A 17,282-nucleotide genomic window follows, 5' to 3' on the forward strand; every position below is an offset into this window, starting at 1 on the left:
TGCGCATGTCTCCACCCATTTTATCCTCCCTCCACTTCGCCTTATCCTGTTCATCTGGCCAGTTGTAAACCTTTAATGTGAATGAGATATTTATGACACCAATTTGTGGGCAAGTTTTGTGGCAGAGAAAAAAGATCCCAGAAATAAAATCATTAATACAGTTGCTCTCAATCGTAGCAGATATTACTGGGCAATTCATATACTGCTTCCCATTCTCATTACGGGCTTTATACTTAAAAGGGGACATTTTCCCATCTATTCTTATTCCATCTTTAAAATGACTCTATGGCTGGATATGGTGAAAATGACTCTTTATTTTGCAGACAGTGAAAATAAAGCTTAGTACACCTGAATGTGTTATCTGGAATCATCCAATCAAGAGAAGAAACAAATCTAGGAAAAAGGAATCTCCAAGATCTAACCCCCAATATGCTTTCCACTAATGCAGCCTACCCCAAATCACAAATCAAAACAAGTTTTATTGTTCTCATTTGTGCTAGATCATTCTTCCTTTGCTTTAAGAATCTGATACTTATTTAAAAAAAATACAGACATTTGAGTTTAGAATGGTTCTATCATCAAACCCTTAACCTGCTTATGCTTGAGGTTGCAATTTTTTGAATTTTTGCAATCAGACCTTGGCGATAACCTTGAGCAGTAGGATATAGATAACTCCCACATGCTTAGCCTTCCACTAATGGAACATTAGGCAAAAATCGGCTTCAATTCCCGTTTACTAGGCTAATTTCATAAGAGACTTGCTCTCTCTTCAATGTAAGCAAGATTGCCAAAGTGGTTCATGTGAGATAGAGGTGACAGAGGAAAAGATTTATCTGCTTTGAGCGGCGGGGAGGGGGGATTTCTTCCTTTTAGATTTGAGATTTTTCCATTCTTATTACTTTTAGGAACAGGAGATCAAAAGTTCAGATATGTTTTCCAAAAAGCCACTGTTCAAATGCATAGGGTCTATGAGGAAAAGGCTGCTGAAAAATCTTCCTTGGATCTTTCCATTAGCATAAATCTATGGATTGACTAATTTCCAAAGTGGAACCACTGTCCCTAGAAACTGAGATACAAGGCAGACATCTTTCAGAGGAGAAAACAGACAGTAGGGAATGGCAGTTATTGCCACACGCTAATGGGCTCTGGAAGCCTAGTTCTCCTGGAGGTCAGCACCTTACAATGGAGGGGACTGCACAGGTCTGGAAGAACAAAACATATCACTTGCCTGAGAGTCTGGACTGATAGATTCCAATTTTACTGGTTCGCTGTGATCATAGTGAAAGTCTCCTAAATTTCCTCATCAGTTTATTTATTTGTTTACATCTCTATATTTCTCAATGGTCTCTGAGCTCCTTGAGGTCTAGACTCTATTTTACCCAAACCTATCCTGATTGTCTCTCTGAGAATATGCACAAAATGAGACTTTATAAATATTGGTTGGGCTGAATTAATTTGAAATGATTATATTACTTCTACTATTCCATGATCATTTTACAATTTACATATGAATGCAAAGATTACCAAAAAAAAAAAGAGGAGAAAAATAAATTCCAGAGTTGTTTCTTGAGCAATGTATGATTGAGTTGACTTGAAACATATATAGGGGTACAGTCAATTCTGCTACACCATAATATATGCATCTATAAAAATGGCTTGCTAATTGTACAATAAAAATTTTATAAGAAAAGATTTAGGGGAGAAGTAGGATTAGGAGTACAATACTCAAAAATTTCATCGGTCACACATAAAAGACTATAAAAACCTAATAAAATAGTAGCAGAGTTGTATACATGCTCAATGTCCAATAAATACATAACTACTATATACAATACCTATAATACTTTATGTTAAAAAGAGCTACAACTTTCCAGTGGAAGTGGGTGTCAGAAACGCTGTGATTTCTTGTTAAGTAATGGAGAAAGTGTTACCTGAAATAGGAGGATGGTTATATCTACACATCGGGATGGTTGAGGCTTAGAAGGCTCCTGTGAATGTAGATACCATATTGATGCTTAAGATCTATATATGTGTTTGTGTGTGTGTGGTTTGTATTTTTCTATGGGGCTCACTTTTTTTCTGCATTCATCTGATGCTTCTTGATGACAAAACAGGCATACGTACATGCAAGATCTGTATTATGTTGAATATAATTTAATAAGTGATTATTATATATTGTTTTCCAATATATAAATAATGCAACAAATGTGTGACTTTAAACAAGTGCTTTGAGGTACGCATGCACCTTCTGTCACCTGTGTCTTCTGCCAGAGGTAAAATGGTACTGATCTGCTTTCTACTCGCCAAATGACCATAACTGCCGAGAAACCGATTTTTATGTTATTCTTCTTCAGTGAGGATCTGGCTCGGTTTTGTATTTGTCAAATACCTCAAAATATTTTTCAACATTTGTACTTGGCAAAAACTCAAAATGCACTTTGCCAGTTGATTTTTTAATACACTTAATGAACAATAATTTAATCCTTATGTTTCTAATTAATTTTTCTGCAATTAGCTAAAATACTGCTCTCTAAGAATTTGCTGAATAAACAAGCTTAATCTTATGTAAATGTTCTTTTTTTTTTTTTTTTTTTTTTTGAGACGGAGTCTTGCTCTGTCACCCAGGCTGGAGTGCAGTGGCGCAATCTCGGCTCACTGCAAGCTCCGCCTCCTGGGTTCACGCCATTCTCCTGCCTCAGCCTCTCCGAGTAGCTGGGACTACAGGCGCCCGCCACCACGCCCGGCTAATTTTTTGTATTTTTAGCAGAGACGGGGTTTCACCGTGGTCTCGATCTCCTGACCTCATGATCCACCCGCCTCAGCCTCCCAAAGTGCTGGGATTACAAGCGTGAGCCACCACGCCCGGCCGTAAATGTTCTTTAAAAAAAAAAAGAAATCAAACCAATTCTTCCTGAGAGCCTTTACTACCATGATGTTTACCTTCAAACTAAACGGCACATTTTAAATTTGTTTTGAGTGAGGTATGTCTAGATTTCATGAAGTCGTTGTTCAATGTCCTATAAAATTAAATGTGTACAAGACAAAAAATAGGAAAAGAATGTTGGTAATATTATACTGACTAATTGGCTGGTAGACTGACTGCTGGATCCTGCCTCCCATTCTTTCCTTTCTTATTTCGTTAGCTCATGATCCCATTCTTTCAACAAACCTTTATCAAAGGCTTGTTATGTAGGATATTCTCTGCTAGGGTCCCACAAAATGTGTGTCACCCAATGGAAAATACAAACAGATAAGTGAATTATTACAAAAAAGATGACCAATTGTTTTAGACCATTTTGTATTGCTATAACAGAATGCCCAAGACTGAGCAATTTATAAGGAACAGAAATTTATTGGTTTACAGTTCTAAAGGCTGGGAAGTTTAATATCAAGGTTCTGGTATCTGGTGAGAGCTCTCTTGTTGCATCAACATATGGCAGAAGACAAGAGAATAAGAGAGAGAACCCACTCCTGAAAGCTCTTTTATTAAAGCAGTAAACCTAACCCAATGAGGGTGGAGCCCTCACGGCCTAATCATCTCTGAAAGGCCCCAAATCTTAATATTGTTACAAGGACATTAATCTCATCATGAGTTTTGGGAATGACAAAAATTCCAACCATGGCAACAACATACTAAGAGTGAAGAGCAGTTCCTGTCCATGAGATTGGATGGTCAGGACATCAGTGTCAACCCTGAGGGGTGTAACTACCTTGTCAAGACAAGCATCTTTGCTCATGGCCCCACCCTGTCCCACATTTGGGCCTCATCAAAGAATCCTTAGAAAGAATACTTTCCATATTTAGGATAGGTTGGAAGGATAGCTGTTGAAATAAATATCAGATTCAGAATATACAAGATCTAGGACTATTCACTACTGCTTCATGGAATAGAAATAAGTTCTTAGAATAAGTAAATTGTTTTCTGAAGATTTCACACAACTGGGAATAAGATATTTTAAGTTATCCGACTCCTCTAGACACAATTATTATGGGAGCTCTTATAGACTGAAGACGGGAGAGTAGTCAAACAGTGTTTCCCCCTTTCAATCATCTCGCTTCTTATAGAATAATCTTGAGAGCAATAATTTGAGGCTTTGCTCAAGTGGCTTATTAAAGAAACATAGCTAGTTGGGTTTTTGAGTCAGACAAATCTGGGTGACAATTCTGGCTGCACTATTTTCTAGCATTGAGACCTTGGACTACCTACCTGACATTTTTGAACTTAATTTTCCCCATCTGTGAAATAAAGCTGGACCTGTCCTTCAGGGGTGCTATGAGGAGTAGATGCAGTAACACATGGAAACAGGGAGTACCTGACCTTGTTCAGAGCAGGTGGTTAATAAATGATGGTAGTTAATTTCTCAACTTCTCTTCTTATGGAATATTTCTTGCTAATAGAATCTGGTCTTTCTCCCTCTCTCCTCCTATCATTATAGACAACTGTGATGATCCACTAGCATCCCTGCTATCTCCAATGGCTTTTTCCAGTTCCTCAGACCTCACTGGCACTCACAGCCCAGCTCAACTCAACTGGAGAGTTGGTAAGTAGGCTGACAGAAGTCCTAATGCCAAGCACTAAATAATTACGTGGTGAGCAGGTGAAGGAAAGTGAGCACTCTCAGACACTGAAATCATGTCCAATGGCCATCTTCAGGAAAATATTTAGGAGGAGAGGAGTGAAAATCTAATGTAAGCATACTTCCATAGCATAATAGTCATTCAAAGGATGCTGACTTGTGTTCACCCAAACCACAATATCCTTTTTTGACTATCACAAGAGGTCTTTGTGAAAATTACTTTATAAAAAGCATTTGCTTTATTTTTATATTTCCATAGCTAACATAAATAGATATCAAAACATGTTTTATAATAAAATATTTATAATGAATGTTTATTAAATTTTCTTTCAATAAGTTTAATTTTACTTGAAATTAACATTGCTGATTTTTAAAATACAAAAATACTATTAATTAAAAGTAAGAAAATATAAATAATCTGTTATTCTACCAGGTAGAAATAACTGTGGTTAAGTATATGGTGTGTATCTTTCACATCTGTGTGAAGTAAGAGCACCCCCTTAACTAATCTCTCATATGAAATGTTGTTAACAAATATGATGTTGGATATCTAGGCAGATATGTTTTAGTCAGATTTGGATGTTGACTTTTCTAATGCATAGATACATAGGTAGATAAATACTGAAAAAGAGATTTGAATTATCTCAATTTTTAAGGACTTTTTAGATATCTGATAGTATCTTAATATCTACTAAATATTATAAACTTTTCCTAGGTCAAGAAAAGCATGTATGCAATTGCAAGAGAGGTACTGGTCTATTAGAGTTTATATTATTTAATTTTGAGTATATTTTCCATTGATATCTTAAGTAGGTCACATTAGTAGGTTTTTGCAATATTGAACCATCTTTGCATTCTGGAATAAGTTCTAATTGGTTGTTGTGTGGTTTTTTTTTTTACATGCTAAATAATTTAATTTGTTAACACTTTAATTTATAATTTTAATCTCCATTATTAGTGAGATTGATTTATAGTTTTTGCTTGTATGTTTGTTTCCTGTTTGTCTTGTACCTCATTTCACCAGTTTTCAATTAAAATGGGATTCGTAATTTAAAAGTTAGCAAGTGTCACTGTTTTGTTGAGAAAGCTGTTTAAGAATAATATTCTAAAAACAAAAGAATGGCCAAAGTTTAACAGGAAAATTTCTTTTTTTTTTTAAATTTATTTTTATTTTATTTTGTTCTATTTTTTTTTTGAGACGGAGTCTCGCTCTGTCGCCCGGGCTGGAGTGCAGTGGCGCGATCTCGGCTCACTGCAAGCTCCGCCTCCCGGGTTCACGCCATTCTCCTGCGTCAGCCTCTCCGAGTAGCTGGGACTACAGGCGCCCACCACTACGCCCGGCTAATTTTTTTGTATTTTTAGTAGAGACGGGGTTTCACCGTGGTCTTGATCTCCTGACCTCGTGATCCGCCCGCCTCGGCCTCCCAAAGTGCTGAGATTACAAGCGTGAGCCACCGCGCCCAGCGAAAATTTCAATTAAAATTTTGTACTAATGTCCTTTGCTGAATATTCTGGGCCAAAAATTTGATTAAGCATTTTAGTTTTATTATGATATTTAGTCCTCACAAAGCTGTTGCGAGCATTATTATCTTTTACCTTCAGGTAGGATTTCTGAGGCATCAGTTTCCTAAGACAGCAAAACTAGTTTGGGGAAATGCTTGCATTCAAACCTAGTTATCTGAATTCAAGGTTCGTTTTTATATTCATCCCGTTAACAAATTGCTTCACTAGTACAGATTGAAAAGGGGGTAGCAGCAAGAAAATAAAGTTAAAACCTAATCAATCAACCACAGTTCAAATGCGGGCTGTACCACTTAAAAACTCTCTTTGTACAAGTCACTTAACTTTCCCAACCTCAGTTTTTTATCTGTAAAGTGGCCCAAGAATGTCTGCCTTGCAACATTATGTGCAGATTAAGATCAGACTTGCATATCCAAAATATCTTTCTTACAGCAGGGTAGAGAACTGAACTGGAGCAGGAAGCCCACTTTCCATTTCAGGAAGAAACACAGGTTGGCAGAATTTAACACGGTTTCCAACAGAGCTTCCAGAGAAAGGATTTGTCTAGATCCCACCCAAATTGTGCAGCAGCAGAAAGCAATTACTACTGCCTAATAGCTCCTGGGCAGTTTCTGGGGGAAGCTGTGGTTCTGATCACAGGCCAGCTCTCTCCCTGACAGACAGATATTGAGTGAGGACAAGTGTCTCTGCTCCAACTTATAATTGTTTGGCTCACCGGGGAATTTGAGTGCCTGAATCCAAGGCTAGCATGAGTGTACAGAGACGTTCACTTTTCTTCCGTTTCCCAACAAGAGTCTAAATCGGGAAGGCCAAGAAGAAGACACAGTGATACAGTTGGGATGCGCTGACCTAGAACTCATCCTCTAGTGCATATTCCAAGACTCCCAAGGGGGACAGCCTCTCCTTTACTCACCGAGGCCCAACCACGGCCCTCACCGGGAATTAAACGCTGGCTCAGGGAAATATGAGATCAGTGGTTCTCATCCCAGGGCTGTGCCTTTGAATCACCTGGAGAGCTTTACAAGGAGCATTGCCTGAGCCCATTTTTCCTATGTTCTGAATTAATTGTCTTGGATGGGACCCAAGCAAGGATATTGATAAAGTGAAGAAACAAAAGCTTTCCAGGTGATTCTAAAATAAAACAAGAGTTGCAAATTGCTACATTGGAGGAATTCATGAGTAAAAAATCCTTCTATTAATAATTATTGAGTACTCAGTATTTGTCAGGCATTGTTCTAGATCCTTGACACACAGTTGGCACAAATAGGCACAAACAGTATTCATAGAGTTAACATGGATAATACCATTACCATACAATTACAAACTGTGATACTGATCGACAGCTAACACTTGTCATTAGTAATAATATCAACATAATTATTTTGTTAAATATGTCCAGACATGTATTTATACTATAATAAACCATGTATATGTGATATATATGTGTATATAATATATAGAGTAAAATGTATATATATATACACACATATGTAGTTGAATATATACAGTCAGAGTCTCATATACAAAGAGGCGGATATATACAGGGTTGGTTATATAAATATATTCATATGTAGTAGGATGAATATATATGTTTATATAGATGGATATAGTAACATATACATGCATACACAGTCATGTACAAATATATACATATGTGGTATACAGATATATTAAGATAAAACTTGAAAGTCATTATATTAATGCTATTAAGAACAGATTTTGTTTCATGAGTGGAAAAATATAAAATTTAGAAAGTTAAGAAGAAAACTTACAATTTTTGTTTATATTGGAAATATCAGTATAAAGTACTGATTTATTTTCTTCCTTTTAAGACCAAACTTATGTCCTGTCTATCCACTGACATGGCTTAGAAGCAATTATAACACTATCTCAATAAACACTCCTTTTTAATGTGTCTTCCTTTAAAACTTATCTTTTGTTTTACAAAGAAAAGACATGCAATATATCCAAAAGAGCAAATTGTACCACATGGTTTGAAATCTCAGATGCTCTCAAATATATGTGCAGATGTAAAGGAGCATCTCTCCGGATGGCTAGATTGTGTGCCTAAGAATTACACCCTCCCTCTTCCCCCGGTTGTAAGCTGATGCCTAGCAGCACACAACTAAAAATCATAACACCACTATATTGAGCACTTCCCATGAGCCTTCACTGTTCCGAGCCCTTAAGGTACACCAATTCTATGCTGACAACTACCCTTTATGTAGATGTCATTGTGATCTCTGATTCATAGGTGACACAGAGAGGAAAGCAATGGCCATGGCAGGCTTTCACTCAAGTGATCTGAATCTGTGTGGTGCTATTGGCCACAACACCACAACACTGTCCTGCCCAGAAAGCCAGAATAACTTCAGTGTTTTAGACAGGGAAAGCTGTGTGTCATTTTTATTAGTTCACTTACTTCCCTCCCTCCTATGTGATTAAAGTATAATTGACAAATAAAACTGTACACATTTACAGTGTATGAAGTGATGATTTGATATGTATGCATTTTGAAATAATTACCACAATCAAATTAGTTGACAAGTCCATCACCTCATGTAGTTATCCTTTTCTTTGTTTTGTAGTGAGAACATAAGATCTACTCTTAGCAAAAGTCAAGCATACAATAGAGTATTATTAACTATAGTCACCAGGCTGTACAATCATATCCAGAGAACGTATTCATTTTATCAGTGCAAGTTTGAACCTTGACTAACATCTCTCCATTTTCTTCACACCCCAGTCCCTGGCAACCACTGTTCTACTCTTCGCTTCTGTGAGTTCAACATTTTTCAGATTCCTCATATAAGTGAGATAATGCAGTATTTGTCTTGCTGTGCCTGGATCATTTCACTTAGTACAATGCCCACTAGGCTCATCTATGATGTTGCAAGTGGCGGGTTTTCTTTTTTATGGATGAATAATATTCCTTTGTATAAACGCCACAATTTTTTTATCCCTTTATTGATCAAGAAACACCTGGGTCGCTTCCGTATCTTGGCTGCTATGACTAATGCTGCAATGAACATTGGATTGCAGATACCTCTTTCAGATACTGATTTCATTTCCTTCAGATATATACAAAGTAGTTGCATTACTGGATTTTATGGTAGTTTCTTTTTTTTTAAAGAAACCTCCATACCGTTTTTTATAACTATACTAATTTACATTCCCAACAACAGTGTAAAAGAGTTCTGTTTTCTCCACCTCCTCACCAACACTCATTTCCTTCTTTATAAGAGCCATCCTAACAGGTGTGAGGTGACGTCTCATTGTGGTTTTGATTTCTATTTTCCTGATGATTAGCGGTGTTGAGTGTCTTTCTGTGTGCCTGTTGGTCATTGGGTTATTTGTTTTTTTGCTATTGAGTTGTACTTGTCCTTTAAATGTTTGGATATTAACCCCTTATGAGATATTTGGTTTGCAAATATTTTCTTCAATTTGATAGGTTGCCTTTTAATTTTTTTAATTCTTTTTCTGTTTTGTACAGAAGGTTTTTAGTTTGATATAGTCCCACTTGTTAATTTTTGTCTTTGTTGTCTGTGCTTTAGATATCTTAGCCCATTTCAGTTTCTTATATAAGACTAGCTAAAACTGGGTAATTTACAAAGAAAAGAAATTTATTTCTTACAGTGATAGAAGCTGAGAAGTCCAAGGTCAAGGGGGCCAGATTTGGTCAGGGTTCTCTTGCTTATGGAGACTCTGCACAGTCTCAAGACAGCCCAGGGCATCACGTAGCAAGGTGGCTGAGTGCTCTAACATGGTAGCTCAGGTCCCTCTTCTTCATCTTATAAAGCCACCAGTCCCACTCCCATGACAACCCATTAATCCATCAAACCATTAATCCATTAATTAGTGAATGGATTAATCTATTCCTGAGGTCAGAACACTCATGAGCTAATCAATCACCCCTTAGGGGCTGCACCTCTCAATACTGCCTAATTGGGGATTAAGTTTCCACATGAGTTTTACAGGACAAACATTCAAGTTATAGCAGTGCAGTGTCATATCCAAAAAAATATCATTTACTTTGAAAAGCAAGGAGCAATCACTCTGAGTGTGCTGGGCATTTCTCCACTCTGCCTTGTTCAATACACTGGGCCATATTTTATAATATTCTGCGTCAACACTTCAACTTCCAGCATGTTCTCCTCCCTAACAGATTTGCTAATAGATGCAGTCACAATGGTCTGCTTTATATAGCCTCATTCTATTTTCTCTTCCGAGAGGGTATGGTGAAACTGCCTCCTTCAGCTCTACCACTCAACACCAAATCCTTGCCCCTTCTAAATGTCCAAACACCAGATTTTACACACACACACTCTCTCTCTCCCTCACATACACACTCACAAACACAAACGTGTGTTCAGAATTACATTTAAAGTCTTAAAGAGTAGGTACTAAGATATACATGCATTATTTTAATCCCCAGGAAATAGTTTAAAATAAATGAGTAATAAATATTTGTCAAAGTATAATTTTCAATAAGTTAAAAACATAGCTCTCATATAAATATAAACTCAGCACATTGTGTGTGTGTGTGTGTGTATTAAACTTATTAAGGCAGGAACAAGTAAAATGGTACAGCTAATTCAAAGAGTAATTTTTGGGAACTGCGTATTCAGAGACATTTGGTGAGGGTGGGAGGAGGTGGAAGAAAATAATATTGGAATAAAATTGCTAGGTAGATACAAAACTAGTTAATGTATGTATTAGTCAAGATTCTCCAGAGAAACAGAACCAATGGGATAGATATAGATACAGATATAGATATATAGATATATAGATATACACACACACATAAATACATATATATATACACATACACACATATATACATATATATGAAATCATTTATTATGAAAATGGGCTCACATGATTATGGAGGACAAGAAGTCCCATGATATGCTGTTTGTAAGCTGGAGAAGAGGGAGGCTGGTGGTGTAATTCAGTCTAAGTCCAAAGATCTGAGAACTGGGGGAACCAGTGGTGTGGCTCTCCATCTGAGGCCCAAGGTCTGAGAAATTAAGGAACCACTGGTATCGGTTCCAGAGCCCAAGGACCCAAGAACCTGGAGTTCTGATGTCCAGGAGCAAAAGAAGATGAATATTCCAGCCCCAGGAGAGAGAGAGAAAATTCACCTTTCCTCTGTATTTTTGTTCTGTCTGGTCCCTCAATGGATTGGATGGTGCCTGCTCACAATGGCTAGGGTGAATCTTTCTACTGATTCAAATGTCAATATTTTCCATAAACACCCTCACAGATATAGCCAAAAATAACACTTTACCAGCTCTCTGGATATCCCTTAACCTAGTCAACTTGACACCTAATACTAACCATCACAGTGTCTTACAGGGTTATATCTTCTCATTGGACACACATTTATAAGTTAGCATGTGACTACTTCACAGTATCTAAGCTCTAATCACCCAGGAACTAGCCAAACCAAATGACATGTGCATTTTTCTGGAGAAGTAAATAATTGTTAAATGGATTTGTTTCAAATTGTTCCAGGAGGATACTGAAAGATCATACTATATTTTCTTATGATTTCAAAGCTTTAGATAGTGTTTTCTTAACACGCATTTATTCATTGGTTCATTTATTACAGTAATTAGTAAATTTCTTCTACTCCACACCATTCAGCCTTCCAACACTCTTGTCAAGGAACATCCTGGTATCCCACTGGGTATCCCACTCAAGATGAAATTTAAATTGTAAAACCCATGACTTTCAGAGCATCAAATCCCCCTCGAAAGGATAGAATGTACTCAATAATATCCTTGTACCTCATCACTACTGAATTATTTCACACTGATGAGCTCCCCTGCAAGTTTTTGGGCACCATTGAAAATTGCCGAGTCCCTTGATAATTATATGAAACCTTGGCAAACACTGAACATAAATGACTAGGGAACACTTTACCCCCGCCTGCGCTCAGAACTCAGGTAGACACATGTCTGCCCTATACCCAGGAAGAAAGTGTGCACAGCTGATCAGTTTGCCATAGCAGAAGAGACCAACTCAAACACTAAATAAACACTAAAGGAAAAATGTGCTGGGCAAATGTTATCCGATGAGCTCCCCCAACCCTAAGTAAACCAAGTTTAATTAGTTCCATCAATAACAAACTAATTTTTCTGAGAGAAAACACACCCTTGGAAACAGCTGTTGGGCTCTAGGTATTGCTGTGCCCGTCAAGGTCTGGGCAATCCAGCACACGAGGAGGGGATTAATAGTTAAAGCTCAACTATAATAGTCTCCATGCTGCTATCTCGTTGATAGAAGGGATTTGCCAAATAGAATTTTGTTCTCTCACTTCCACAAACACTTCAGCCTTCATCTCATCACACAGAAAGAAAATGAAAAGCAAGGAAGAGAACTAATTACTTTTGGAAAAAGAAAAAAAAAACACAACAAAATACGTTAAACTGGAGGTCAGATCACCATTAACTTTGGTTGCCAACTCAATCTATATAATTGTGGCTTAGGACGGATCAGTCTTTGTCAAATGTAATTTGTTTTGTGGCAAGAAAGCTTTTGATCTGGGCATTAGAGTCAGCTGGGCTTCAGAGAAGCACTTACTGTCAGCAGGAAGTGCAGGGGTTGGTGGTATAGCATGAAGCCACAGAGTTGTGGGTTAGGCCTTCTTGAAAATGAAGGGGAAGGATTTAAGTTACTTTAGATGATTAAAAGGAAAATAGAAATAGACATCTTTGGCCTCATGAGAGGAGAGGTTTGTATTTTTCTATTGCATGTTTTTTTTTCCAAATAGAGTTTGAAAACAATTATGTTAATCATTTGTTCCCTGAAATTTTAATCCATCTTCCTCACTCAATATATTTTTTGAGATGCTTGCCTGTGTAAATTGAGATTGTGTGTTTCTAGCATGACAGTTTTGTTGCCATGGAGAATTTGATTTCTTATGTCAAGGCATTTTCAGCTCCTTGGGCTCATGGACGGATAAAAAGATTTAAAATCCTTACCTCCCGCTTTGGCACAGATTCCATGCACACTTACCACCCCCCATACCACTTCCTTGGGCAGTACTTGTTACAAATTGCTAAGGACCTTAAAGGTCGTCTGAAGTTGGTTTTCATCTTGATGTCATCAGGCCATCCATGAGGACATGAGGGTTGGAAGCAAGCAGAAATCAGGGTTCATTTGCACAATTAGCATATCAGCTGTCTAGGGACTTGTTCCAGATTACAAGGTGAAAATCCTGGGGACCCAATTTCATAAACAACACTACAACGTCTGCTCCCTGGAGACAACAGGAGTCTTCTATCTGGATTGATTAAGCCCCATAGAATACAGATCTAATCTACTGTTTTATTTTTTATTTATTTTAATGTGTGTGTGTGTGTATATATATATATATAATTTTTAATTTTTTTTTTGAGACGGAGTCTCACTCTGTCACCCAGGCTGGGGTGCTGTGGCATGATCTCGGCTCACTGCAACCTCTGCCTCCCAGGTTCAAGCAATTCTCCTGTCTCAGCCTCCTGAGTAGCTGGGACTACAGGTGCACGCCACTGTGCCTGGCTGATTTTCATATTTTTAGTAGACATAGGTTTTCACCTTATTGGTCAGGCTGATGTCGAACTCCTGACCTTAAGTGATCCACCTGCCCTGGCCTCCCAAAGTGCTGATATTACAGGTGTGAGCCACTGCGCCCAGACTCTAATGTGTTTTAAAAGACAGTAAGCTATACAGAAATCGGTCAGTGGATTACCCCCTCTCCCTGTGAACCACCCTTCTCTCTTTTCAGCACCTTTCATTTCTTGTGTCCTGTGCTAGCTGCCCCAGGCATGGTAAGCATCCAAATCTATGTTTTCCTCTGGTTCATCACACTCTCCCTTCCCACTCGAATTGCGTATGGTGGGTAGAAGCTGGGACATCCACCAGGAGCTTGTTACAAATGCAGAATCTTGGCTTCTACCCAGAACTCCTAGATTAGAACCCATGCTTTAACAGCTGGTGCATCTGCAAATTGAAATTTGAGATGCAGCATTCTAGAGTATCACTGAACCTTTTGTTATTTCAATTCTCACCTCTATGACTTATTTACTGTGGATCTTAGGAGTAGGAGAGAATAGAAAGAAATCCAAGTTGGCTAAGTTATTAAAAAGAAGGAACTGTGTCAAAAATTTTTGTTCTTCATTTCTATCATTACTTCAGTACCCTGGTACTCATTTTTCTCATTTTTTAAGATGGAGAAACAGAGTCAGAGAGGTTAAGTCAGTGGTCCAAAACTACACAGCTAATTTTGATAGGGCTTGAATTTGAATCTAGGTCTGTCTACTCCACACTAATCAATATCTTTATTGATGTTGATGTGAGATCTTAGTCTGAATAAAGGTGCTCTTGACATAATTAGCTTTCAGGTAATTTTGGTATTCCCCTAGGGTTCTAAGTATTTTAACTAAAAGAATAGATTTTCAGACATCAAGGAAGAAAGAGAAATCTATATATCTTGCCTTTTGAATGCCCCTAAAATCATACTGTGTGGCCTAATATGCCTGAGGGAAAAACTAACCTTGCCCTGGATATTTAAACAATGCCTTAGGCCTCTTCTTTTACTAGGACAGCTATAGATCATTGAAAGATACAGGACAGAAACCTTCTGCTATTTAATAAGAGCCTTGGGACCCTGTCTCAGATGGAGACAAATTCAGTGTGATAGCCCTCTATTCAGGCTGGCTAATTGCAAAACCACATGATGAGGAGGAGGAGAAGGAAAGGGATTGTAGAAAATTTGTTACTGGCTACTAATTAGAAGATCTGAACATCATCATTTGGCACAAAAGAAAAAGTTCCAAGAAAGAAGCGAAATTCATGTACTTCATCCTTTACTTTTTTTTTCCTGATTGTAAGTCACTTCCTTTGAAAGGCCAGGTTGCAATGACTTCTAAGTAGCACTCCATGAAATGCAGTGAACCACCACTTTGATGTTTCTAAAACTTTGCAAAGAGACAAGAGCTTCTTTAATTCATTAGTTCATTGAATTTAACTTAAAGCATTGCAACAAAACTGTAAGAATAGAATTAAGAGCATGATTATTAGTGACTTATATTTGTCTAGTGATTGGCAGTTTACAACAGCAATCTACAATGTCAGTTTACAATGTTTTCAATGTGTGTCACATTTAGGAGGAAATAAGCTATGTTCAGCTAGAACATTGTGTGGTAGATGTTTTTCCTTTGTCTAAGGAAATAGTTAGAAGGAGTCTACTGGATATGTTGTTGGATAGTGGAGTCTTCTTCTCGAGAAGCCTTTCACTTGAACACTGTGGACGTGTCCTTAAAAAGATGAGTTTAGGTTTAATGAATTTACCATGAGAAGTGAAAATGGTAACATATAACAGATGCCAAAGAAACAGAAAATGGGAGTTAATATAATCCTGTAGTTTATCTTTCTCCAGATTTTCAATTTGAAGACTCCTTCTTTTATGGTGACCCCCTCCTCATTTCTCCTTTTGAGTATCTCACTCCTTGCTTATTTCAGTTATATTCATCTATATAATTGGTTGATCATGTCTGGACTTTAATTTTCTAGCCAATGAAAATGTTTCATTAAAAATCCAGATTTTATCAAAGAACTTTTATCATTTGTTTTGCTAAGGACTGACTTCTAATGAATCTTTTCTACAAAAAATATCCACGGCAATCTGAAAGCATTCTGGGGTATCTTTATTGGTGTGCTTCTGTGTGTAAATAACAGAAAATCCAGCTCACACTGGTTGAAAAATATTAAATTATTCTGATTAGGCACATAAAGATTGAAAGGCATTCATATTTCTATTTCCAGAACAGGGTGGTTACAAGTCTTTACCCTATAATTAACTTTATTAAGCTGAACATTCATTTTGTGAGACTTTTTGTATCTGTGGGTTTTTTTTTTCATTACAAAAAGATTAAAGGTAAAAATTAATTATTAAAAACAAAAGGAAATTCTCAAAAAGGGCAGGCTCCAGGGCTGGCAGATTTAATTCAACAATACCATCCTCAGTGGCAGCATTGTCCTGGAACTGATAAGCCTGCCCAACATCTTAGCCAGCTTTACAACATTCTGGGAATCAATGAGACCAGGACCTCCTGTGGTTTGTTTTTTAAGCTATTAGAGTGTGAGCCCTGGAATAGCAGCATAATGAACATCTCCTAGGAACTTGATAAAAATGTAGATTATCTAGGCTCACACCAACCTACTAAGTTAGAAATTCTGGCAGTAGAAACCTATGTTTTCCTAAGTTCCTTAAGTGATTCTGATGCTCACAAAACTTTGGGAAACACTTCTTAGAGCACTGAAACTCTTTAAGGATCCAAGACCCAGAGTCACCCTTTCTTATTTCACCAGCTTCCACAATTTGGTCATCTGTCCAGTCCTGAAACAGTCACAGTCAAGGAGGATGGAATTATGATTGCTGAATTTAGATTCATTATCTGATAGAGAATAATCAACCGTGTCTATAAATCTTCATTCTATCCCTTTCTCTCTCCCTTTCTCTCCTTCTCTCTCTCTCTTTCACAGTAATACAATTCAATACACTCATATGTAATCATTTTGTGTCCACAGTTGTGAAGCCTGTGAGTTGAGATATATATATATATATTTTATCCTTGGTATGGTAGACACTAACCATACTATTTTTATAGAAGTAGGGAAATCACTTGTCCAAAGTCAGAAGGTAGAAAGTGACCTTTTAAACTCAAAAACACCAGAATTCGACCAGACACTGTCTTTTAAAAGAAAATTGCTCCAAGAATCTAAGTTAAATGTAATATGCTCAACTGTGCATAAAGTATATTGCTCATGAGAAAAAAAAATGTAAGTGGTAATATCATCAATATGAGAGCTACAGTTTCAAATCACTTCCGATTCCAGTTCTCCCTTTTCCCTTTGATAATCTTGGGAGAGTAATTTTTCTCCATATGCTTAAAAACAGGAACAGTGTTTTACCTTGCTGCTGAATCTTCTGTATATATATAAAATCAGGTATACATAATCCACTAGAATCCACTAACAATCTCTTAGTCCTGAGCAGCAGATGGGCAGAGTTAGAGTGTATTGATTTGCCAAGTTAAAATTGAACTGAGCCTCTACTCATTTTATAAGAGAAATTTTACAGCAGCACTGGCCGATAGAAAATTCTGGAAGGATGGAAGTATGTATAAGTGTGCT

General features: G+C 37.3%; 1 protein-coding gene across 1 annotated transcript in view; it reads left to right on the top strand.

Annotated features, from left to right (window-relative positions):
- The window catches only part of CNTNAP5 (contactin associated protein like 5), an 885,765-nt gene that overhangs the window by 190,818 nt on the left and 677,665 nt on the right, over positions 1 to 17,282 (top strand). Inside the window, exon 2 of the mRNA XM_030800870.1 lies at positions 4,437 to 4,541. Coding sequence (XP_030656730.1) covers positions 4,437 to 4,541 — 105 coding nt within the window. The remainder of the gene's footprint in view (positions 1 to 4,436; positions 4,542 to 17,282) is intronic.

This window comes from Nomascus leucogenys, chromosome 20 (assembly GCF_006542625.1).
Source record: "Nomascus leucogenys isolate Asia chromosome 20, Asia_NLE_v1, whole genome shotgun sequence".
Taxonomy (NCBI): domain Eukaryota; kingdom Metazoa; phylum Chordata; class Mammalia; order Primates; family Hylobatidae; genus Nomascus; species Nomascus leucogenys.